Source organism: Oenanthe melanoleuca, chromosome 3 (genome assembly GCF_029582105.1).
Source record: "Oenanthe melanoleuca isolate GR-GAL-2019-014 chromosome 3, OMel1.0, whole genome shotgun sequence".
NCBI lineage: Eukaryota > Metazoa > Chordata > Aves > Passeriformes > Muscicapidae > Oenanthe > Oenanthe melanoleuca.
In genome coordinates this window covers 28,913,409-28,940,750 of record NC_079336.1, presented here as the reverse complement: position 1 = coordinate 28,940,750, position 27,342 = coordinate 28,913,409, and the positions used below count along the sequence as shown (strand labels likewise).

Sequence of the window (27,342 nt, the reverse complement as noted above, 5' to 3'; positions counted from 1 at the left end):
TTTCAAAACCTTGTACATTCTTATGATCCTACATTTGCTCAAAATGTGGCTGCAGTTTTGTTACAGTCTACAGCCATACTTACTTCAGCAGAGATACCCTTGTGTTGTATCTTCTTGTCTCAGCTATTTGTTACTTAAAATCAAAGAAAGAAAGAAAAAAAAAAACTACATAGTGTGCTGTTACTTATGTTCTCTTCTATTTTCCTATTTTTCTAAAATTTTTACTTATTTCCTGATTTCCTTCAGGAGGGAAAAGAAGAATGAATATGGATAACCAATTGTCAGGTGTCATCAAGATGTACCAGACAGAAATCACTGGTTGTAGCAAGAGAGAATAAATTGAGAACTCTTATGGTAAAAACCCTAAGACCAGGACATAATTATACCAATATTATATATTATATATTTCATAATTATACTATAATTATGGAACCAATTATAAACTATTGTTACCTGATCAACAACTTTGCAAGTTAAGCATCTCAGACCAAGACTTTTGTATTTCTGCATTTGCACATTTCCTAGCAAAATGCCCCTACCAAAGTAAAAATCAGACTGCTGCCAATTTCATTATTAAGTCACTGATCACCAGAACAATCATATTTATATTCCTGGGTTTGAAAATATACATGCAGAATCAGCTATTTTCACAACATTTGTGCAAATCATAATATTTACAACACAAAATGCTACAGCATTGACATGCAAAAATCAGTCCACAATCAGATTACTATCAGGTAGTCTTAGGAACATGTATCTTAGGGAAATGACCTGTAGTGAATTTATCTCACATCTTGTTCTGTATACAGCTTTTATTTCCAACACTAAGTATATATGTGACCCTTGCCATAAAGCAAACCCTGAACAAAATGTTACCCCAGATAGCATGGTTTAAAAGCATCTCCCTTGAAAATAAATATCTTAGTAGTAAAAATAAAATTTTTATTAAGTACAATTAAAAACTAAGATAACTGTAAGTAGTAGGAAACAGAGATTACAGTGAGACTAGTACTCCTGGCTGCATCTTCTCTAAAATGACAAACTTTGTGACAGAAATCAAACCCTACTTGGTCATCTCGATGATGTGAATACCAAGCCAGGCTTTCCCCTAACACATTTTTTAGCCAAGCTGGTCTGAAGTAGGACAAGTAACAGCACTACAACCACTCTACCATTTAGTTCTCTCTGGCAAATACTGTTCAAATATACTGAAGTGGAAGTTGTTAAACCAGTTTCTAGGAATAGTGGCTTTTGAGACAAGCAGTTAGTTATATATGCACAACCCAAGAGATATTTTTAGGGGTTTTAAGACAGTAAAACAACACCATGCCCACTCCATTTTTTCCAGAGCTGCTTTATCCTAGTACAGGTTTTGTCTTGCATACCTTCTCCTGCTTCTTAAATACACTCACCCTTCCAGACTAACAACATTTTGCTCTAAATCAGCATTTCTTAAACTGCAGAACACCTACTGCATTCTGTCCTGATCACCCAGAGTAAGAAAAGTGCCAAAAAGAGATCCATGTGAGTGTCCTGGGATGATGAGGATGAGCCTTTCTGCAGGGGAGCCTTAGATGCTGTGTATCCTGACATCCAAGAATCCCAGCAACTACAGTCTAGATTCTGCTCTGCTGGGATGAACCATCCTGTTTTAATTCACTGGGTCTGATCCAACAAAAGTGAGGTCACAGGAGCTGCCCCCCAGATATTTTTTTTCCTTCTTTGGCAACTGAAAGTCCCTGAAATGAATTTGGTCTTGGTCCATTTTCTTATTTGCTTCTGCCATTGGCATGAATGGCTGCTAGAGCATTAGAAAGGCTCTGGGTGTGGCCCAGGGCACAGTGCTGGCACTGGCTGCATTCCTGGGGCCACCTCATTGTCTCACAGGCCAGCAGGAGCACTCTTCCACCTTGGCTTTGCAGCTAAGTAAAACAGATTTTTGTCGAGACAGAACTAACACAAGCACTTCATGATCACTTCCATGCTTTGTTTGCACATGAAACAGACAAACTGCAAAATGAAATTCTGTTCAAATTCAATAGTGCAGAGTCCCACAGAGTCACCACTATTTACACTAGCAGATCCTGATGGAATATCTGTGCACATTTGCAAACTACTGAATACTCAGGCAATGCCAAAGGCTTTATGTACAGTCTGATTTTGAAGAAGTGTGACACATTTTTAAGCAATTATATATATAACATTAAACCTAACACATCGAATGTGAAATCCATAACTGACCTAGCAGTAAAACATGACAGAATTTGCTGTGGATACACTGCAACATATATTAAACCTCACAAGCTAAAAAATTCAACATGTAAAGTATATAATCATTCCCAGTTGATTCTGAAAGTTTCCTTTATAGTTAAAGCTTTAAAAAAAATGTAATACTCTTTAAAATATTTTGGAAAGCTCTTGTTGCACCTGAAACATTACTACTCTTCAATATTTTATCATAAATTTATACATAACAACTTCCATAAATTAGATAAATGCTAATTTATCTAAAATGCTGTTTAAACTAGAAACAACTTCTGGTTGGACGTGCATGCTACTAAATCTCAGCAACTAGAAGTCTTTCAGCAACAGGAAATATAAGATATCCAACTAAAATACAAGGTAGAGACGTGGAAACCAGACTGCAATTACTCTGTCTTGAGTTTTCCTGGAACAGCTGTACTAACACCTGAACATTTATTAAAATACTACAGGATGTTTAACAGCAGCAAGCAGCCAAAACCTGATTTAAAACAGGATTCAGGGGCAGCACTTCCAAAAATCAAGACCCAGTACACTTGGAAAATGATCTTTAATCACGAGAAGGGAAATGTTATTTAATCACTTAACCATTCTTTAGAGACAAGAGGGAAATCTGAGAAAGAAAGGCTGGATATTTAACTAGAAAGTTCAGGTCATGGCATCAGGATAGGTAAGTCATGCAGAGATCAGTCTGGGTTTGCCACATGAAGATGTTCCTAAAGCCTGAACAGATCCATAAGCTGCTCTGGATGCCATGCAGAGCCAGAGCTAGCAGTACTAGTTAAGGACAGGCAGATATATCTACTAGAATTCCCAGTCATACACTAAGTCTCCCTTAGCAGTAAATCTAAGTTCTCAGTGACCTCTGCTACCAGGAAGACTGGTGAATCTATGCAACTTTATATCTGACACAATAAATCCTACGCCTACCTTGAACAGCAGAACTGCTGCAGAAGAGCAGCAGAGCTAGCTAAAGCTAGGAATACCCACTAGGAGTGGATAGTCACTCTCTAGTTCTCACTGAACACCAACTAAATCTCCACTATATCACCAACACAGAGACCCCTGCACACCTTAATGTTCAAACTGAATCCCATCCCATATGATCTTGTATTTCATGGCATATACTCCCTCACAACTAAGAGAATAAAATAGAGTTGCTCATGAGAAAAGTTCCTTTCCTTTATTTCACAAGGTGTCTCACAGGTTTCATTAATAAAATGGTTGACATACTATCAGAAAAATAAGTCTGTGAGACAACACACTAGGCAGACCTAATCTAATGGTGTGAATATTGCAATATTATTTAATGTATCTTGCACATGATACCCTTATCCAATAAAGATGCTGTGTAGGCACAAGCTGTACAAATAATGCATATTGCTTTGTCTTTATATTCAACACAGAATTCAAAAATTAAAGTGGAGAAGGTGTAAACAAAAAAGGACCTGAAAGTAAACATAAGTATTTCTGTGTGGGACTTGGGGTGGCTGTTCTATTCCCAAAGGATAAGAACTGTAAGAATAGCCAGTTTTTTCTGGACACCAAGGTCTAAAACTTTTTTTTTTTTTTTTTTTTTTTTTAATTATAATATAAATTTCTTTTCCTCCTCTATTTTAATTTTCAATTCAAAGAGTTTAAATGTCAAAAGGAACCATTTAGCCTGATCTCCTTTTAACACAAGTTTGGTACCTTCTTTATCCAGCTACTCCAGCAATCTGTGTTGTTAGATTACATCTTTCAAAAAGGCAACCATGAAGTAATAGACAATACCTAGAGAACTGCATCAACCAGGAGTGACACTGTGTATTGAGCTTAAGGCCTTTTTAACTATCAGTTTTCAATGGAGCATACTGAGAATTTGTCTAGAAACTTTTTGATCCCATCTACATTTTCAGTACTCACAATAACTGCTAGTGCTGTGCTCTGCAGTTATGAAGTTTTAGTCATTTTGAAATCACTCCTTACCTCCTTTACCTGATGCCCTTCAGCTATATGTTGAAATAGGAACAAAACATTCTCTATTTACTTTCTCCTTGTTACTCATGACTTGAGAGACATCCTCATTCTGACATATATTTTCCAAGATCATTAACATTCTGCAGCATGGCTAAAATTTAGAATACCATCAACTTCACTCTATTAAGATTTCACTTCACTTGCCTCACAGCTGCTTCATTAGCCCAGATGAATTTATAAGGCATTTTTCTTTCAACTTCACTATTTTTTTTCCTTTTGGTTTTGTTTCAGTAGGGAGTGGCACTCCTTCAGATCCTGAAAAGAGCTGCCACAATTCCTTCATCAATTATCTCCTAATTTCAGCATTAGTCAAGCCTTTGCAGAAAGCCCAAGCAACATTTCACCAACACTTTTTTTGCTTGGCTTGTGAGCTGCTGAAGGAGCCCACCACTGCCACCAGCCTTTGTTCCCATGTCTGAGCCACACTTCCCCAGCTGCTGAAAGGCACCTACAATAGCTGTGAGTGAGGATGGCTTGTCAGCTGGACCAGGGAACTGGTTTGGTCCAGGCAAGGAAAAACACACAGATGCTTTCAGTTTGGGTCACTTCCCCACTGCACTTGAGATCTCAGCCTGACTACAGCTGCTTCAGTGTGACTGAGAGGCTACTGAACAGCAGTCAGGGGATGGGAAGGAGTGGCAGAGCACAGGGAGGAGCACTGGAACAACTTAATACATTTTTCCCATCACAGACAACAGCAACAACTCCACACCCACATGACAAAGTGTTTGAAAAATCCAGTCCTGACACTCACTGAGCACCACCCTCACATACCTAAGCCTATAGAAATCTATCAGACATATAACTGGTACTGGTAAATGCTGCTCCCAAGTAATAATGATCACGTTAGTTTTTCTCCTTTCTACCCATCATCCCCCTCATTATGTAACATTAAGCTGTCCTGTTTATACTTGCTAAATGTCTCTGAACAGCCACTGCAAGCCAAATAGGAAATGCAGTTCCCAAATTATAGGTATTTAAAAGCAGGCTGAATAACCCTGACACACAGAGTTTTGAACAGCTAAACCTCCAGCTATTTTTGAAACATGTTCCATGGTGTTTGAAGAGTGTAAGAGCTTGAAGGATTGGCCTAAGAGAACTACTACCAATAGCAACATGCAACACAGACTCTTCCAGTTTTGTTTTGCAATAGCTCTGTATTACTAGTCATCCTTTCTATTTCACAAAGTTATTTTTTCCTCAGTAACTCATTAGTCACTGTGAGTTGCTGAAAAACACCTAAAACTAGGCAAAGATCTGTAAATAGTCTTGGTTCCTCAACCCTTGAAACACTGACTGGCTGCACAGCATGGTACAACAAATTTCTGTGTATTTGCTTGCAAAATAAACATAAGGGCATTTCACTTAAAAAGAAAAAAAAAAAAACTCTACTCTGTGAGATCTTTCTTTTATATTAATATTACAACTCCTCACTTTTTTAATACCATTTTTATTCTGGAATTAAAACACAGACCTTAGGATAAAGTATGCATGTGGGTTTTTGTATCCTTCCCTGCAAAGCCATACACCATGGAAAATCTCGTGAGGCTATAATCTTTGCATAGTATCTTGCACAATATTTGACATGAGGGAAGGATTTGCTCATCTCATAATCCATGTTTAGAACTGGTTTCAGCAAATGTAAACACAATTTTATACACATCTAGCAGAAGAAATAAATCTCTCTGTGATTAGGCAATGTCAATACTCACGTTCACTTCCACCTCTATGGACCAGTCTCCTAGTGGAGGGTTCATTGATAACTGAAACTTTTTGGAAACTACACCCAAATCACCCTCCTCCATCAACCACTGCTGAATCAATTTCTTCCGAGGATCCTAGGAGAAAAGTCAAGCTGCAGGTTACACGTGAGTGGCCTTGCTAGCAAGATTTAGGTGGTAACACATACAATCTGTATCTGTCACAAATTTGGAGCACATGAAACACTCTAACATCTATGTTTCTGTGGATACTTACTCGGATATATATATTCAGAGACACTTTGTAAGGTTTGAGATCAGGATGGACAGTGACAATGCGGAAGAGCACATCTTGTCCTGGTTTGTACATGGATTTATCAGTCTGGATGAACACAGAGGTGCTTTTTGACGTGTACATCAGGCTGGTGCGGTTAGAGAAGATGCGCTGGCCTTTAGCATGGCCCTCCACCAGTAATTCATAATTCCCAGGAGCACTGTTCAGAGGCAGCTTGAAAAGAAATAGTGGCTGTTAGGTATCAACAATATTCTTGAAAACACTATTGCTTAAAAATCATTTGATATAAAGAACTAATATACACCTGAACTTGTCAACTTCTGTAAATTCTCAGAAAAAGAAAGGGGATTTTATTCATTACTTTAATGTGTTATTTCAACAGTTACCAGAAAAGGTCTTATCAGAAGCATCTTTTCAACCATTTCCATCTAATTTTAAGTAGTAATCAGTTTTCAACAATGTAACTATCTATGCATTCATATGCAGTTCAAAGTTTTACACATACATAGATTTTGCTCTCTCTTTTTAGTTATTTGGAAATTACTTTGGTTTGATATAATGGGCTAATATTTTTCTTCATCGCTTTTTGCTAATAAATTTTCCAAAAATAAAATATCTGAAGATGGCACATGTAAGCAAGATGAGCAGGACAGTAAAAGAACTTTGGACTTGTTTTTTTACAGTCTTTAGCTTTATGTCCTATGGGGCAGAAAAATCAAATAAAGAATTTATTTCTCATGAGGTGAGCTACTGCTTTTCAACAGCAACCTCAGTGATTTTGTCTCATTTCACTTTCATAATTCATAATTACAGCATATACTGGGACTCATTTAAAAAGTAAAATTATTCTTGCAAGAATATTAAGAAATAAAGGAATAGAAATTTTATTTGGTTAACTTATTTTGGATAGACATTGAAGGCTCCTTCAGTGCTGGCAGAAGGGACAGATACCACTGGCAAGGAAATTTAGACCACATAAGATCAGAGTAATCACACACTGGTTTCTTCTCTCTCTCTCTGTGTCTTTCCAGTGCACAGAGGAAATCTAGAGCTCATAATTCAGATGCATCACTTCATTTCCTAAAGTTAGCTGGGAGGAATCCCAGTCACAGGGGCTGAAAGGCTTAAAGCAGAGATGGTGCAGCTCACCAGGATTTTACTTGGGCAGAGCCTTCACAGACAGCCACAGACCCCAGGGACACCCCAGCCAGATGCTGGCTTCTGTACCACCAGAATGTCTCTTTGAAGAAGGGGGAGGGCTTTAGGGTTTTAACACAGCACACAGCTCGTTCCAACAAGCAGCCCTGCTGAAAAGCTTAAAAGTCACATGCTTCTGTTTGGAGCCGAAACTATAAATCTGGAGTAAAACCTCTGAAGTTAAGACAACTAAAGCAGACAGGCTTGCATTTTTGAGCATAACATATGGAACTGAAGCACTCCTCTTGCACTGTAATGAAAATTACAGCTGTTAACTCACCAGGCACAGCACTTCAAAAGCATCCCACCAAGTGCTATAAAGAAAGGCTGCACTGCTGTCAAAGCTCATTTTAACAGTGCACAGTGAGGTAACAGGGATTCAAAACATGTCACTGTGTGACAAATGAGGTAGATGCAAATGTCTGTAGAGAAAACATTTCTTTCTCTGTCTGTTTACCTAAAAAGAGGAATCAACTACAATTCCATCCCTCTCTGCTGACTTTGCTTTTAAAAACAAGCCAGGAAAAAAAAATCAAGGGGGAAAAATAAAAAGGCTCTTTTTCACCCATAAGCAGGCCTATGATGACATGGGAAAAAGGCACCCCCCTTTAAAATCTGGATTTATAGAATTAAATTTTAGATGCAAAGTCCCACACTGAAACAGATTTTGCATTTTCTTCAGCTGGTTTTTGTAGACACATTGCCAAGAACATATGATTCACATATTTCAACACCCTCCAAATTCCATGCCAAGTATTCTGCAATATCTTAAATAAGAGGAACAGCCTTAGCTACTGCATCTGTCAAATACTACTTTATTATTGCCACAAATATTAATTTATGAATATTACTATTTCTTAAAGAAGCTGTAATCCTTGAAAAGCAGATAGGATTTGCTATAAGAAATCCAAGACACATTATAATCATTCAAAATCAAAATGGGGGAAAGTAACCTTGTTTTGTTTCATCATTGCAGTGAATTGTACTCTTAACAGCATTATTTTAACAGGCTTGCAAGTATTGTCTTCAATTTCTTCTTAAAAAATGTAAACCTTCTATAAATGCCATTTAGAGACTATCTATTTTCCTGTATCCCTTTCCTACCACAAATAACAATAGATAGGTTCCTCCCTAGATTTTTATACTTGTTTTACTTCAAACCATCTTTCCTTCCCAAAACATGGTGACAAAACTGCCTTTCTTGATGTAGAGACAATGAGGTTTGCATTGCCATGGCAGTGTAGCTGAGGTGCAACATAACCCACCTTCTGTTTCACACATCTGTGCTGCCAGAAACTGCACTAACACATCATCCTCAGCCCCACCAACTCCTTCTCTAAAGGGCTGTTTCTCAACCCAAAGCAAGGCAGCTTTTAACACTAAGTAGTGGGAACTTGCTGTGAAAATATTTTATCTTAGTCAAAACATCCCAAATGAATGGGATTACTATCTCCACTTTGGCAGTCCCAACACAAGAGAGAAAAAGGCATCTCACGTACTTCTGACTGCACCAACCACCATCACCAGTGCCTCAGACAAAGCAGCTACTGTTTCCTCTGGAAGGATGAGACTCAATCCAGAAACTCATTACCCACCTTCTGCTACCAGCAAATTACACTTCTGACAAAACCTAAGTTTTGTGTGGCTACACAAAGAGATAGAAAATCTTTGCCATTGAAAAATGAGTCAGTTTTCATCACTTCAGATAGCAGCAAGAGAGGAAGGAAAATACCCTGCCTAGTTTTAGATGCCTGAACATTTTAAACCTGGCCAGATTATATTAAGGAACTTGTTAATTTAATTTTTTTTTAAACTAACAGAATTTTCTATGTTGCTAATGTATAGTTCATACAGATGCATTTCAACCTAGTAATCTTCATAACATTGAGCTGCTCATTGTTACTGATTATCCATCTATCAAATATGTCCAGATTATTTAATCAGAGACAGTTTATTTGAGATCAGAAAATCAAACCACTGGATTAAGGGATACCCAGACTTATGAATGACTTTGGTAAAACTTTTTTTGTGATATAAATACATAATTGTTTGGAATGGGTTTTCAAGATGAATATTCAGGATCATAAATTCAAGATACAGTTTTGGGGTTTTTTATGTGTTTTCACTGAATATGCATTGCCAAACCCTTACAAAGATCATGTATAAATGTATTTTTATTTTAGTATTTCTCAACTGTTGTTTTGCACAATTTTTTCAGCTGTTATTAGTTTCCATGGTGTGTCTAAAATACAGATGTAGATATCAGCGGGTAAAAAAATCCATAAATCAAATTTCTGTGTTCAAGTTTATGATAGTTTGTATTGATACTGGAAATCAGCTCCCAAGTCCTGTAATTACTTCTAACAAGCTGAGAAATTTGATCTGAAAAACCCTTGATTTACTGGTCAGTAAATATACTCATCTGAGACTGTGAGAACAACTGACATCATATGCAAAATAGATCATCAACACCAATAGATAGTAAATTACAGGGAGTCAACATTTTCTGAGGAAGGAGGGAAGGAAAAACATACTTACTACTGGAAGAACAAGAGTCCCAAAGGTACCTGGAAAAAAAAAAGGAAGAAATATCACACTGTCAGAAATCTGTGAGATTAACTACTATAAACTTATCAAAACACCAACATTATCTTAGAAGAGCAGTCCCCTTACATGGTTAATGGAAGATGTGAGATACCTTTTGCAGTGCTGCAAAACTATGAACTACAGCCTGCAGCAACATTACTTCTCTGTCTGGTGGGAGCTGCTGTACATGTTCTCTGCTTAAACACTTTCCTTTGCATTCACAGACACTGAAATGCTTTTATGATCCATTCAACTCTCTATGCCACCCAAGTTATTATCTGCCATTGATTCTGCAGTCCTGATAGGTACTAAAATTTTTGAAACCATGCAAAGGATTTATCACTCTTAAGCAAAGGAGTACCCAGAATTAACCTCACAGAATTATGTCACCATGGGAAAAAGTAACTAATATATCAATATATTTGGGTTAATATAACCTATTGCTTTAACTATTTTAGATAATGTGGCTTCAAATATTTTTAGAATCCAAATAAATGTTCTGTTAAACTCCTGGATACCATTATATCATTAAGCCATTAGTGTCACAGCTTTTATCTTAATTACATCATGAATTATAGAATAGAACAGAACAGAGCATTCCAGTTGGAAGGGACCTGATCACTTCAGGGCTCACCAAAATTTAAAGCATGTTATTAAGGGCATTGTCCAAAATCCTCTTAAACTCTAACAGATTTCAGGCATCAATCACATCTCGAGGAAACCTGTTCCAGTGGTGGACCACTCTCTCAGTAAAGAAATGCTTCCTAATGCCCAGTCTGAAGCTCCCCTGCTGCAACTCCCAAGCATTCCCACACCTCCCACCACTGGATACCAGGCAGAAGAGATCACACCTCATCTCCACCTCCCCTCCCCAGAAAGCTGCAGATGGCAATGGGAGTGCCCCAGCCAGACTACAGAAACCAAAAGCCTTTAGCTGCTCCTCGCAGGACTTGCCTTTGAGCCCTGGTGCCAGTTTTGCTGCCCTCCTCTAGATGCACTGAAGGACCTTCTAAACCTGTGGAGCCCAGAAGTGCACAGAGTGCTCAAGGTGGGGCAGCACCAAAGCTGAAGCAGAGGGACAATCACCTCTCTGGTGATGCTGTGCTCCATGCACCCCTCAAGTACGTGGCTCCCCCTTTTGGCTGCCAAGGCACACTGCTGACTCCTATTTGCTTCTGCTGATTCTTTTCAGTTAGACCTTCTTGTATCTCCTAAAAAGCCAGGGGTTGATACCTATCTATACAGAAATCTTTCATAGAGTAAGAAAAAACATCTATTTATTTATGTCCTTCTTGATCCTGGACGTAAAGGCATTCCAAGATGAAGCAATCACTCGACCTCTGAACTTCAGTAAATGTTAGTTTTAGAAGTCAATTAATTCTTTCTTTTGACAAAGGCAAAAAGAAGGAATCTCAATGAACTGAATACAGGTTGTCCTGACTGCTGCCAGAGCACTAAAGGAAAACTGGTATCCAGTACGTACCATCTATCCAAATTATAAATGGGTTAAACCAAATGACTCACATCCCACAAATGAAGTCTGGGGGTAGCACACTCCAGTACTTCATTCTAGTATTCAAAACCTTAACAGGCAGTACTGGGCCTCCAGTTCTTTCCACAACATCTTATGCTGCTGTTAAACTTACATTGCTGTTAAACCTGCATTTTTTTTTCATATCATCCCTCTCTCCACTTGAGAAGCATCTCATGCAGTCATTAACCCTGAGCAGCCCCACTGGCCTTTGAGGTTTTCCAGACAGGAGTGTTTGGCAAAATACTTTTCTCAGTAGCCAGTGGAGAGGACAAACTTCCCCAATTCACAATGGCAGGGAGCCCCCACACTTGGCCAAGGCTGCTTGGCACACAGGAGAGGCATTACAAAGTCCTGCAGAGTACCTGATCCACAGGTGATATAAACACCTCTGGATGCACTGATCTATTTATTCCCAATATCCACCCAAACAACCCCATGCTCAAACAACTGCACGAATTTTAGCTAAAGGAAAACTTAAGTCTTCCTAACAAACAACAGAGTGAGTTACTGTTAAGTAGGAAGAACTTTTCTTAGGGGATTATATTATACATAAAGGAAGCAAGATGCATGGTAACCAGCAACAGAGATGGTACAAAGTTACCTCCTGATATTTCTCTGTTATACACTAAAACCACCCTTCTCTTGTTTCTTTCTCTCTGTGAAATAAGGCTGTGCTAAAGCTGGAGTCTGTACAACCACAACCTGTAATACCAGAAAAAAAAAAAAAAAAAAACCACCTTTGTCACTGCAGATAATTGGTTATTAATAAGGAATAGAAACCATTTACCACCATTTACCATTTGTCTGAGTGGATATGCACGTGGTTAAATTCTGCTATGCTAGCTTCAATCTAATCCACACAGCTAATTACAGCAATGGCTACAGGAGTGCACTGGGGGACACCAATCACAAATCTGGTATTTGTACCATAGCCCACACCACAGGTTCCTTTTTCCATCTTTACCCCACCAGTGCAGACACACTGGTACCCACACACCACAAGGGCAGAGTGACGAAGGGAACTGCTGCACTAAGCCCTGTGCAGCATCTACCAGCTTGCAAAGCAACCTTAACAGGGCAGGCACTTCAGAGCTTTCTCACCAGGGCAGTGCCTGTTTGCCTCCACCTGTTTTGAGAACCAGTGGCATGCAAAAAACCTGAAATCTTCTGGCAGGGTTTCTTTTCTGTTCCCAAGCCTGGGAGATCTAACATCAGGTCTGAGCTAGGTAAAAATGTAATGCAGATGGGGAAAGACTTGGGGAGGAGGGAGATGTATATCACAGTTGCATTTGTGCAACTCAGAGAGGATTTGCCTTCTGAGGCAGTGCTAGGGAGCCACAGCCTCCCTGGCTGCTGTGACAAAGCCCAGAGCTGTGCAATTCCCAGCCAGTGAGAATCATAAAAGCGGCTCCAGGGCATGAGGTAATCTTCCAATTTATGTCACTACGTAATTATTTTGCTAGGAATTGAGCAGCCTGATCTGAAATTCTTCAGCATTGCAGTGGATTCCCCTGTCATGCAAGATTTTCCCATGTCCTCAGAGACTATCAAGCTGCAGTCAATTCCCTGGAGCTCTGTTCAACTATGCCTAGGGATGACTTCGGACATGCTCAAGCAAGGGCTACAGGCAAAACATTTCCTTTATGCCAATGCTGAATAGCAGAGATTCACCAATTTTCCTTGATGAATTAAAGTTATATTTAATCACACAGCAATTTCAGGTTTATAAGGAATTAACTATGGTCCAACAGCTAGCCCTGCAGCTGACTTTTACCCACATACAGTGTGTAAAGCTTCCACAAGATCAGTCAAGTCTGGCATCTACTGTCTTCAGAAATGGCAACAGTCTTCTTCAACACATCCCTGCAAAGAATCCCTTCAGTTATGAAGTACAGGTAACTAACTCCAGGCACAAGAAGAGGGTTTAGAAAGGAGCCCAGAACAGCTAAGCCAGCTACACCAAGCACTGCAAACCACAAAATGCTTCCTCCTGACTCATTCCATCTGCTCTCCACTGCAGTAGTCACCAGCACAACTGGAGTGGGATGTAGCAGGGAACAACCAGGCAAGAGCACAAGTCCCTGTTACCACAAGAGATTAGTTAGGGAATACTTCCATGACTTTGTTTTAGAGGGGGACATGAAAAATACAGTGGAATGTTCCAGACTAATCTTGAAGAAAGTTAAAACACAAACTACCAAAAATCCCAACAGAAGCCACATGAGCCTTCAAGAAAAAAAATCTCTCTTCTCTCATTTGCAAAACCATTTCTTTCGCAGAATTGCTGAGGCATTCATTCAAAAACTGATGTACTGAGAAAATACACAAAAATACAGTGGAAACAAATGCCACACTGTCCTGTCCCCTTTTCCTCAGAATCCTTGGCATTTAAGATTGTCCAGTAGAAGAATCAAAGACAGTGTGGGAGTGACATGTCAGCAGTATATTAAATTATTTTTCTACCCCGCCATTTTTTGTCCATCTAATAGTATTATTATCAATAAAACAAATATAAAAAAATTTATGTGAACACATGCATTTTTTTAGACTTAGGGAGAGCTGCACAAAAAATGGCATCTTAAATTCTTCCCACTGCATGGGGCTGACCCAAACCCAGAAACTTATGCTACCCCTTCTTGAGATGACACCACTAGGACTACCATAAATGTTCCAGCTTCCACTCCCAAAAAAGGCCAGAGGTTCTAGAAAAATGACTGTATGGCTTGGCACAATGAACTAGAGCTTGTGCCAATATATATCAGTAAAGTAGCACTTCAGTCTCTCATTTACATAAAGTCAGAACTGACTGCAAATTCCAGCTCCTGTGGCAGATATTGCTACAAACAGATTTTCTACTTAAACTTTCCTACCTATGTCCTCAAACCTTTTTAGTAATGTGTGAGAACAGAAAAAATATAACTGGAATCACTTCAGGTTAATTTACTGAAATTATGTCACATCTTTGGTCTGGCAGCTATGTTCATATATCCATGTCTAGGAAACATTTTCAGAAAAACATTTTCTTTGCAGAGGCAAACAGAGTTATTTTCTACTGCTGAATCAATTTTAAGAACTCACATCATATAAATAAAAAATAGTGTTCTTCAACGTGCTTCCGGATTTTTATTCCCATCCAACATATATACTATTTTTGTGATATTAAAATAAAAATAATACTAAAGGAAGCAGCAATACCAAGGCCTAAGCCGCCCAGGATGTGAAAAACACAAAAAACACTCTTCAGGAAGACCCACAAATCTGTTGAGTTCAAGTTTGCTTTAAATATGTTATACTCCTAATGTATCATGCTAAAGCTATCACCCAAATTAGCTCTGATTATTTACACAAATAGCCCAGAATACAGAGCTTAAGCCACTGCTGTGAAGTCATGGCTCAGTTTGGCTGGATGACAGAAGGAGGGGCAATGCAGAACTCAAACTCCAACAGGGATTGCCAGGGGACGTCAGCATTCGGGCTGACATCCAAAGCCAAACGAGGCCAACAGGCCTGTAGCAAAGGGGTACAACCAGCTGCAAAAAGCCTCCTAAACCCTGCCAGCACTACATACACCTCCATCCACAGCCTGTTCCTACCCTCCTCCCTACTTCCTCCACCCCCTATCCTTTTCAGCTGTTTTTGCAAACCTGGAGGCTAAAAGCACTCAGAAATTATAAAGGGGGAGAGAGAGGCAAGGTAGCAGTGCTGCCTATGGAAAAAGATGTAAGGAGACAGGAGGAGTAATCTAAACTGGACCAAAGTTTATCACCTAAGGGTCTGGTCAAGAGACAGGGTACCACAGGCCTGGAGGACAGAAGAAAGGCAGAATGCACAGATGTTTTTGTGATTAAAACTATGTTTTACCAAACTCTGCAGTTGCTAACAAGTTCTAGCTTCAGTCTGCAATGAGAAGTGTAGGGATATTTTTCTGACAACAAGGAAAAAAACCCTCTCCACCTAAATATGAAAGTTTTTCCCTAACCTCCTTGATCTGAAGAGTGGGAGAAACCCAACCACAGCACATCCAGAGACACTCTTGGCCAGGACACAACAGATGCAGATTTACCAGAAGGTATGAACAGAAGAGGCACTGTCCTTCCTCTTCTCTGCCCCTGACCACTGCATTCTTTGTCTTTCTACCTTACATGGCAAAGGAGTCATGGTACCCCCCTGCTTGCCCCTCCTACTGATTCATTCTTCCCTCCCCAGCACTGTCAGATCTACCCTTGAGGAAAACCACCATCTCCCACCCTCAGACCAGCAGACACTGCTGATGGCTGGGCACCTCCTCCTTTGCCCTGCCACATCCCTTCCCCAAGCAAGTAGAATGCTTCCTGCTGACTGGCCCTTTTTAGACTTAGAGCATAAGTCAGATATTTAATTCTTCACTCAACCTTCTAAAGTCAACCAACTAACTCCATGGATTATACTATTATCACCACTTTCAGCTGAGCAGAGACCAGCCAGTTGCAAGAACACAATACTTAGAAAACACTCTCTGGTTTATCTAAGACACTGCATGCTGGGTAGGAAAACATAACAGCTTCATATTTCCAAAACTAAATATCTTTTTAATCAGAGATCTTCTGAGAGCTATCCAGAAGGTCTCTGATTAAAAGGCACTATTCTTGCTTAAACTCAAGTACAGCCTCTTTAGAGCCATCCATGGACTACTTGTCATGTGTATGACATTACCACTGCCTACATACCATAACAACTATATTGCCATGAATTACAAATTTACAGCTGTTAGGAAAGCAATTTTTGAAAACTACACAGGAAACTTTCTTCATATCAGATCCAGTCTGTGAAACTATACAGAAAATTCAGAATAATCTCAGACTCAAGCCTTTTACACAACTAAATGTGAAATACACTTCATGCCCTCGGTGACTATGTACAAACACACAAACTCACACACATCTTCACATTCTGCTTTCAAGGCACTACTGGTCACCATCACTATCCATGAAATAAACACAGCCACTATCGAGGTAATTTAAAGCAGCTGCAGTTTTTATTCCAACCTAAAACACAGGAAAATCACATTAGGACAAAAGCCTGTACATGCCAGATATTTGGCAGTATTAACACCACCCTCATCACATCAATTGCTGTGACTGGAGAAAAACTTCAAAAGTCAAGTCACCTCTCAAACTCATTCACTGCAAACAATGCATTCAGAATCTATTGAAATTTCTGCTTAGAGGGAGTAAAAGGAGGTTTCTTCTCATATTGGCTTTCTTCCATTTGCTGGAACACATTCAAAGTTTGAGATGACAAAGAGACAAAACTTTTCTGAGGCAATAAAATTATTTGAATATACAAAAATAGTACCAGAGACTTCCTTCATCAGTAAATAAAGTAAATAAATATAAACCCCTAACCATACAAAATAAGCACCTGGACCTCACAGCTATATCTCCAAGAAGCTGAAGAAGTTGTCTGTCACTGTAACCAAATTTTCTATGCACATAGTTATTGGGACTGCAGTGAATCTAGTTGAACCAGCATCATCTCTTGACACTTGCTATGCAATCTCTGCTGACAGGACCTCAACTCTGCCTTCACAAACAGCTAGTCATGGATAGCACAGCATGGAAACCAGCAACACTGCCAGTGCTGACAATCACAAGGGTCTCATGAAAAGAGAAGTCACCCCTGCATGACTGGAAACTCATGAATTTCCCAACTGCCTCCTGCCTCCACAGATATTTCTGTAACTCAGTACTTCAGCTTGTATTTCCTTCTAACCAGACACCCCTAAGGACATCACCTTTGACCCATCTACTGTTAGCTCCCACCCTTTTCTCTTTAAAGCTACTTTTAATGTACTTAATAGTACATAGCAGGTGAATAGCACACTTCTCCTGATACTTCACACCAACTCCTCCCATCTCTCCTCTGATGCTTTCCAGAAGAGACTCCCATGGTCAAACCAAAGTCTGTTTGGCCTAAGACCCCACCTGCAGCAATGGCCAAGGACAGACATGTGAAAAGCATAAAAAGCTAACAGGTACACAGTGACCCCTCCCTGGGTACTCTTCTCAGCCAATGTAATCTGTGTGTCTTTTTACTGAGCCAATCCTTCACAGACTTTTCTCTTGTAAATTTGTGCAATCATGTTTTCCATTCACAACAACTGGGACACGGAGCTCCACAATTTATTTTCATCTCATATGAAGGCTCATCTTCTTCTGTCAGGTTTGAACTTGTCTCCTGAGAGATCTCAGATCCTTCTCTCTGCTCTCCCTGGCATTGCTCCAGTTGGTTCACAGGCTCCATGATGAGTGCCAAAAATCAAGCACAGCATTCCCCAAGATGCCTAATTAGGCTGTGAAGATTACTAGAATACTTTCTCATAGCTTACAGAAAAAACTTCTGTGTATACCTCTGAGTACAATGTTCACCTTCTTTCTTGAGCACCACAGTGTTAATAACAAGCCTACACTTTCTGTTACCTTTAAACCATCACCTTCCCCCCATACACACGTCCCTTTCTCTGCAGGGCTGCATCACCTTGTTCCCCACCCCATAAGCACATGTTCTTTTATTCATCAGCTACAGCAGAACTATGCACTAGCTCCAGAGTTCTAGTGAATCACACTCAAGTTTCTGCCTTAATCATTTCTGGTATTGCCAAAACGTGTTCAAAACCTAATCCTTTCTCCCAGTGTCCTTACCACTCCTTCACTAATCTAATAAACATTCTTCCTTTTTCATCCATGTCAATCATATTGAACAATACAGTTTCAGGGCAACCCATTTCCAGTTTGAGAGTGAACCACTTAGACTTAACTTCATGAACACTATTTTTCATCCATATATAAGAATTTCATGCTGTCCCTGCTTCCCCAGCTGGCTGGTCAGAGTGCCATACCAAACTATCAAAAGCCTAAGTAAAATAAAAATATAACAAAATCCTGCTTCTTCTCCACCTACAACCCTTGTCAACCCATAGTACTACACATTTTCTTGGCAAGTTTTCAATCTTCCAGAACAACTTCTTCACTCACACTCTCAAAACTTCACTAGCAGATTTTAAATTATTTCAGTCAATTCCCTAAATATTCTACAGGCAATTTTATCAAGCCTAAACATCTACTTGACCAATGTACTATTTTGTTACCTTAATTCTTGAGTCTTTTCCACAACACTTAGTTGATCTTCTTAGTGAAGACTGAACACTTACTGCCTTTCAGCATTATTAATCATCAGAGTAGCAAGCCACATCCTTTCCTAGCTTTCTTTAAAAACCCTGCCTTATTATTATAGGATAGGATAATTATTATTATCCTTCCCATTCTTAGCTACTGATGGTTTGGCCATACCAGTTTTGTCCTTCCTTACCCATGATACCTCTTTAAGTCTGTTTGTAACATGATCTCACAGCTTCTACATACTGTTTTCCCTCTTTCTGTTGTTTTTTTTGGCCAATTTATATCGTATTTAGTTACTTCATTTCTTACCTCTCTGCTCTGCTAAAGTGTACTTATACTTTTAGTGTGAATCCCTCAGGAATTTTTGCCCTTTTCTTCCCTTCCTGTTTCTGATAGCATGTTACCTACCAATTCCTGTTTATTGTCATCACTTTTTTCCCTAATTCACAGCCTATAAACTATAGTTTGCTCTTCTCTCTCCTCCCTTTCCTAAAAACTGCAAAGCCCCTCCAGTTCACAGTGGCAACAGGGAACTGCACACTGGGACATGCAATATTCCCTTTTCTGTGGAGTTGCCCTCCTGTCTGCATTTCTGTTTTATCCCATCCTTCTGAAGGTACTGTGAAACAGCCTGTAGTGCTCAGCCTGCCACACCCTTCTTGGCTGGATATCGACGAAGAACATGGTGGCCAGAAAAACCTCATGTACAAACACGTAACCCTGAGTCACAGAATTACTCTTTCCCTCAAATCTCAAACAGCATCCAAAAAATAAAATAAAGCTCAAGTACAGGATGGGATTGCTAGTTGCATTTTTCTGCAAACTTAATGAGTCTGTTAGCAGGATGGATTCAACAACAGGCACAGAAACCTACTGGATTTTGTTCTCTTCTTTCAGGTTCTTGGGTTTGTTTTTTTCTTTTATGTACTTCAGCAATATGAAATCCCATAAGACAGTGCCTTCTTGTCTACCAGCTCAGTTGTCTCTGGGTCCAGCCCCAACATCTCCTTCCCAAAAACGTATCCTTCATTCTGATTTTGCACAGGTTATGTGCCTGTGCTGACTAATAACTTATTTTTCATAAGGCACAGCTGCACATACTTTTGGATGCAGAGGTTATGGATACAAAATCACTTCTGCAACTCCTGCTTTCTCACTGTTCGGCTTTTTAGGCATTGACAAAAAATTAGGTAGAAAGCAGATGTTCCACTAAACTGCCAGCAAAACCCTACACCCCACAGATTTTCAGCACAGACAGCATAATCACCAATAACTCAGTCATTTTTCCCTGACATAAGGTACAGAGACAACTCAAGGCTAATAACAGGGACTGACAGTCTTAGGCCATTCACTCCCACTTAGGTGTTACTTTGCAACTTACTATTCCTAGTGTTTCTCACTGCTTCTCATACTGATGTGGTCAGAATCATATTATTAAGTATGTAAAACACACCTTCTGGTAAAAAGAGATTTTCCATTGTCTCCATGGAGGATCATTACATGTCTGAGCTTGACAAACATTCTCACAAACCATCATGCTTCATAAATCCTAGCTGAGAATTTACCACGCTGTAACTCAGTAACCTCTGTTAACAAGTAAGTGTACTCCTCTCTAGAAACACAGAAAAGCAGCATAAATTAATTAACATGTACAAGCAATTTACTATAATTTTTTCATGTAATTTAAAATAATTTATGCATGTTACTGTAAACCAAATTCTTCAGTAAGTTCACATAATTCTCACTCACCTTGCCTTAAATATATTATGTTGTATCTTATATAGCAAAAGCTTTAACTAATTAATCATATTCTTTAGAATTAAAAACATTCATGCTGTTGGGCAAATGATGACATCTCATTACACATTGAAAACCAATTATTTTTTCCAATTTTCTTTTCTGAAAACCAATTATTTTTCCCAATTTATATGCCACTTATTCTTTCCAAAACAATCTAGCACCAACACGGAAAACACTTTTCAGAACCTCTCACAATTAAGGTATAAGATTTCTCATACACTAACACAAACATCAATGTCTGGGTAGCAAATCCTGTAAGAAAACACCTTCTGCCACTTCATACTACATCTGTATTAGCAATGACTGGACAAATGTGCATGGCAAGAGTCACCCTTCACTGCAATCACTAAAGATCAAGTTGTTGTGCAGGGAATGTTACTTGTCCATCTGTTATTCCCATAATTTCTTTTTTGCTGCTGTTAACACAGAAAACCCAACAGCTCCAATTGCACACAAGCCATTGTTACCTTCTGCTGCCATTTTCAATCAGGGTGAGGATCTTTCTGATACTGCATCTCCACAGAAAGTGTGTCAAGGCTTGGTACAGTGCACAAAAGCACCTTTAGTTCATGCTTTGTGCTTTCCTGGCATCTGCTCTAGGCAATGGAAACCTATTCTCTCCTGGTGACGCATTCTGTATTTTTGGGTTGTGCTTGCTCACACAAAGTCTACCTGTAGCAGCAACCTCCTTCTTGAAAACATTTAAGGGGTTTTTTTCACTCTATTAAATGTAATTAACTTGATTTCTGCACCAAAATATTGGTCCTAAACAATGTCCCTTCCTATGTAGTACATTTAGATTCTGGAATATTGTGCCAAGCTCAAAATATCTTTAAATACATGTGCATGCACATTTTCTCCTTCACTCCAAATACCCACTAGCCACTTTCTAATATTTATTTTCTCTTACTTATATAAAAAGCACAATAATGATGGGCATGAACCTCCCCTGCTAAAGTGTTTCTCTAACAGACAAATGCCAAAGAATTACCCAGATATCATAATTCCACTTCCAATAATACTAGAATAGTAAATGTTTTACCAACCATCACAGTGTAAACATTCTAGTTCTTATAAAAGCAAGAATTATATTATAGAAACTAAAAAAACCCATGCCTCTAATACAATGCAGTCCTCTCATAGAGCTAACTCAAAAAATTTAGACCACTATATGAATTATATTGAGCTGCTGCTAGAGAACCAGGCTGAATCATTAATTTAAGACAACTGCAGAAGCATTTGACAGACAAGTATGTAATACCTTTTACACTGAGGTACTTGAATGAACTTGGCTTGTCAGATTCAACACCCCTAATAAAACCTGTGTTCTCAGTCTGTCCTATGTCTCCAGCATTCAATTTCCAACACAGCTCCATCAGTACAAAGTGTTTGCACACTGAACTAAGGGACCTGTCTGCCTAAAAAAACATTCAAACAAAATAAAAACTTTATTTTTCAGTCAGATCAGTTTCTCAGAGCAGTTAATCCCCTGCTTTTGCATGCAAGGAAAACTACAGAGCATAATTGAGCCAGCTTAGGCAACAGTGCCACTGAATGTGCAGTCTAACCAAGGTAGGTATTCAGTGACAGATAAATCAGCATTTTCTGGGCACTAATATATGCAACAATTATGTAATTTAAAGAAGTTTTTGTGTGCCTGGAGATATGCTTGGGTTTATCCTTCAACTGCAACAGCTGGTTTGATAAAATCTCCAGTCCTCCTTCAGTCACAGACTAAGCTCAGCAATAACAATACCACTTCATATTTTATCTTAAGATTGTTCTGTTATTCAATGAAAATTTAAAATATTTATGTTCTTATTCTGACAAGCTGCATTTGCTTCTCTCTGACAACTTGCTTTCTCTTTGAGTCAGAACTGATCCACACTTGTAACACCTTTGCATACATGTAAAGACTACATCCTCTTTTACAGGGCAGTTCCCTTACTCCTGGCCCTAAACAGTTTTGCTTACATATTTGTTCACAGAAAACAAATGAATAACCAATTATATAACCTGACTAGAAAAAAAATTGATTGTTAAGAATTTTGCAGAAAGAAATACACAGTATGGTCACCACCTTTTTGTTTTGTTTTTTTGTTTCACCTATCATGTAAAAAAAGGCATAGAAAATTTAAAGACATATTTAAAAGATTGGAAAATATTAGAAGTTAGTAATTCACTACAGCATTTGTCCTTTTTCCTCACTGTATCCAGTGTGCTACAGTGCCATATCTGTTCCTGATAGCCCACCATTCACTCTGACTTCAGCAGCTCCCAGTGTCCAGCACTATTCTGTGTGCTTAGAAGATAGAGACAGCCACATATTTTCACAAGCTTGGAATTACCAGTTGCCTGTCTGGCTTTTAATGTTGAGAAGGAAAAAAACAGACAGGTTGAAACTCATGCAGTCTCACTGAACTCTATGTTAAAGCAGAACAGAAGCAGGAAATAAAAGCCAATATAGTTAGAGGAAGAAAAGAAGACAATCTATTTTCTTTTTAAAACTTTGGCTTTCAAAAGAAAACAACAAAAGCTGGTTGGTTTAGGTTTGTTTCAGTTCTATATCAATTTTTTTTTTATCTGCTTAAATGCACTCCACCATACTCAAAGCCTCAATCTTCACTACAGGCAGTGAAGGCTTTGAAATGGTGTGATGCTTCCAATTAAGGCATCCTTTACTGTAAGACATTAACAGAAAAATTACACCAGCAGTAGAGAAAGAGTATTATAGTAGGTAGATTTTTTAGTACCTCATGCTGCCCTCAGACTCTCTACTTTTAACAAATAAAAAGCTAGAGTTCAGATGTCATTTATATTGCCTCATATTAAGAGCAATGTGAATGCTGGACAATCCATACAAAAATATATTCTCTCTCATGAGGACAAATCTAAGGTAGGATATTTCTATGCTTCTGTTGCCAGGTGACCTTTCTGAAAAGGAACATTGGTCAGGATATCACAGGTCTTCAGAACTCCCACCACATCCACTACACCTGCCTGGTGGCATAGATCACATCAGTCTCTTCTCATGTTTACTTATCTTCAATCCCCAACCCCTCCACAATTCAGTTCCTGGTCCTTAAATTTCTTGTTTCTTCAATTGCACAGAGCTTCCAAGCATCTGTCAGTCACCTTCACTTTCTCATGGTCCTCAGGTCACTACTTTCTCAGAGCATGAAGAAGCAGCTCCAGTTGCTGAATTACCCTGTTTGTTCCACTCCTTCGGTTCTCCTACATGCTTCCACTTTGCACCTTAACAAGCTACCAGTGGGCAACTCTTCCTCTATTTCTACAGTGGCCCCACTACACGGACCAGAGTACTTCCTGGTTTCTCAGAAATCCCACATCCATCACACTTTGCTATTACTTGATTATTTTCAGAGTTTACAGACAGTCTGCACACCCATGCAATCACTCACATCCAGCTCAGCTGCCCAACTCCAAACAGAGCCAGCAGTGTACAAGACTATTTTCCCACAGTGCTCCTACTCAGTAAAATAAATTTCCTATTTTAGTACCATGTAGAAGCTGTGTTATTTCGGGAGGAACAAAATGTTTCTGTGAGAAGGCAAACTGAAATACTTCCAAACCAAGTCTATTCTTTTTCTTACCTTTCTCAAAGACCATTTCCCTGCTCAAGACAGTCTCGTTATCTCTGATCACTTCCCCCTTTACGGCGACCTGTGCTGGGCTGTCCGGCAGCAGAGCTACCCCAACAGTCAAGTTTGCTCCAGGCCTGATGTTCCAGGGAGCTGCCACAAGGAACGTAGGTCTGGAAAATCCAAACAGGCAAAGAGTGAAAAACTCTCAAACAAAAAAGTAACCGCGACCACATAAAGACATAGGACCCATGTTGCCAAGCTCTTCTGTTGCTCTCCTCTGTGGAGGCTGGAGGTGATGCTCAGCCCGCGGCTGCAGCGGGTGCGCAGGGCGGTGTGCGGGCAGCGCTGCTCTGCCGCTCCCGGGACCGGCTGCCGGGCAGGAGCCCCGGGAAGCGCTGCTCTGCCCGCTCTGGGACCGGCTGCCGGGCAGGAGCCCCGGGAAGCGCTGCTCTGCCGCTCCCGGGACCGGCTGCCGGGCAGGAGCTTCGGGAAGCGCTGCTCTGCCGCTCCCGGGACCGGCTGCCGGGCAGGAGCCCCGGGAAGCGCTGCTCTGCCGCTCCCGGGACCGGCTGCCGGGCAGGAGCCCCGGGCAGCGCTGCTCTGCCGCTCCCGGGACCGGCTGCCGGGCAGGAGCCCCGGGAAGCGCTGCTCTGCCGCTCCCGGGACCGGCTGCCGGGCAGGAGCTTCGGGCAGCGCTGCTCTGCCCGCTCTGGGACCGGCTGCCGGGCAGGAGCTTCGGGCAGCGCTGCTCTGCCGCTCCCGGGACCGGCTGCCGGGCAGGAGCCCCGGGAAGCGCTGCCTGCCCGCTCCCGGGACCGGCTGCCGGGCAGGAGCTTCGGGCAGCGCTGCTCTGCCGCTCCCGGGACCGGCTGCCGGGCAGGAGCCCCGGGAAGCGCTGCCTGCCCGCTCCCGGGACCGGCTGCCGGGAGGGAGCCCCGGGAAGCGCTGCTGCCCCGCAGCCCCCGAGCCGGCGGGAGGGAAGGAAGATGAGGTGCCCCGCACCCCCACCTGTCCCAGCCCCACGTACCCCGCAGCCGCGGAGCTGCAGAGGAGGAGGAGGAGGAGGAAGAAGCGGACATCGCCGCGGGACCGCGCCATGGCTCTCCGTGCGCGCTGCCGGCGAGCCCGCCGCTGTGCGCAGGGCCGGGGCCGGGGCCGGGGCTGTGGCCGGGCGGGAGGCGCCTTGGCGAGCGGGGGAGGGAAGGGAGAGGCGGCCGCTGCCCCAGCGCCAGGCGCGCTCCGCCGGCGGCAGCCGCAGGAGCGCCCGCGGGGCGTTCCCGGGCCCGGTGGGCGGCCCGGCGGCAGCGCACATCTGTCTGCGCGGAGATACCCGCGGCTGTGCCTCACCCCCCCGCAGCCACCGCTCCCGCATCCTGGCCACGGTGCAGCTGGGGAGCGGGTGGGATTCTCAGAACCCAGCACCGTACAGAAGCAGCACTGAGGGCATTGTTTTCTGCCTGCGGCTCCGAGCAGAGCGGCAGTCTGCTGTGGAGAGCTGCCCCTCTGATCGCCTTGGAGAGACCTGGAGAGCCCGCAGAGGCGCGCTGGCCCGGGGCTCGGGCTCGGAGGCGAGTCGGGAACGGTTCTGGGTTTGAACAGGAAGAAGGATGCTGGCAGAAATTCAAGGAGCCGCGTAGCTACTTAAATGTGAACCGCATAGTAATGCAGCTCTGGCTGGACTGTCCTCTGTGCCCAATATTTGCAAAATAAGGTCATACCTACTTATAAATCTTAACCGACTTTCAGAGTTCAAAAAGTGCAGTGAAGCAGCTTGGGTAAGATTCTGCTCCTTTAGCATGTCCATTTTAACTGTGTAGACTAGACACACCTAATGTTTGATTTGTCCAAATTCTTTCATTGCAGGACGAGTTTAATAAATTTAGAAAGTACTCCCATTTCTTGATGTGTCCCTCTTCAGAACTGCTGGAGTGGCATCCTGTGCATTGTGGTACACAGCCAAATGCAGTCAATTATAGTCCTAAACAGAAGCATCACGCTCTGTTCTTATGAAAATCAGGTATGAACAGTAATGTGCATAAACACTGTGCTCCAATTGTATGCCAGGCAGTCATGCAGTCTTTTCACATCTTTCACATTTGCTTTTCTAGGTTTTCATACCTCTGCTGATTCTTTTTGGAGCAGTAGTCTTTGTGGTGACAGAAGAGAGGGTGCTACGACTAGGGAAGGGGTGATAGTGCAGCAACCAACTGTCTCTTGCAAAGTCTTCACCTTGCAGCTCCTCACTTCCAAAAGGTGCATAAGTTTGGGAAGATAAGGCAAGAGATGGAGATGGAGATGTTTGCTGTTTGCTGTGGATTTTAGTAACTCCTTGTTACATGTGAGAAACAGCCAGGGAAGATGAACAGTCACTGCACTCCTTTTCTTGGAGATTGGGAAGAAGAGCTTACACGTAGCATCCCAAGAACCGCAGCCTCAGATGGTAAAGCTGCACATCGTATACATGTCTCCATTCCCTGGCACTGAGCCAAACTGGCACTCCACCACACCTACCAATACTTATCAGCTCCCTCAATCTCCAAAACAAAGTGGTCACATCCCAACTTCCTATCAAGTATGGTCCATGCTAATCCCCAAACTGCACCACAAATTGTTCAAGAGAACACCATAGCCAGGGCAAAATCATGCCAAGGTCAACTTGAGGGTAGAGACAATCAATTTCCAGTCCCAAGAATGTTTGCTGGCACTATTTAATTCATTAGTGTGAATGTAGCCTAAAAGTTCATTAGTGAAAATGCTTGTAAATGACACAGATTTTGCCCAGTTATACAACAGTATTGTAGACTCCCACCTTCCCTTTTTTCTCCTGGGGCTTGCTAGTTTAAGATACTTTGCTATATGTATTTGATGTCTTCTACAAAAATGCCAATAAAGGGATTCTACATCAGAAAATAAGAGAATAACTGGACTGTCATACTAAGGCTCTTTCTGTCCTGAATAGATTTAGAACAGCTAAGAAATGGAGGACCAGAAATGGTTACATTCCATTCTATAACAACATACCAGCTCCATTTTTTACACATGTATCCATGCACTCAGAGATGTTTTCATCATTTCATTTCTAAACAGGATATACTACACTGTAGGTACATGTAAAAGATTTTCATGGTTAAACATTTAAAAATCAAGTGTGCTATGTAAGGATTCAGTAAGTTCCCAGTTAGCAGAA

The 27,342-nt window shown here is 41.1% G+C and overlaps 1 protein-coding gene across 1 annotated transcript in view; it reads right to left on the bottom strand.

The window, feature by feature from the left end:
• CD109 (CD109 molecule) overlaps positions 1-25,373 on the bottom strand; it is a 65,570-nt gene extending 40,197 nt beyond the window's left edge. Inside the window, exons 1-5 of the mRNA XM_056488134.1 lie at positions 25,183-25,373; positions 24,165-24,325; positions 10,012-10,040; positions 6,259-6,489; positions 5,994-6,119 (exon numbers count right to left, since the gene is read on the bottom strand). Of these exons, the coding sequence (XP_056344109.1) occupies positions 5,994-6,119; positions 6,259-6,489; positions 10,012-10,040; positions 24,165-24,325; positions 25,183-25,253 (618 nt within the window). The 5' untranslated portion in view covers positions 25,254-25,373. The remainder of the gene's footprint in view (positions 1-5,993; positions 6,120-6,258; positions 6,490-10,011; positions 10,041-24,164; positions 24,326-25,182) is intronic.
• Positions 25,374-27,342: the final 1,969 nt, after the last annotated feature.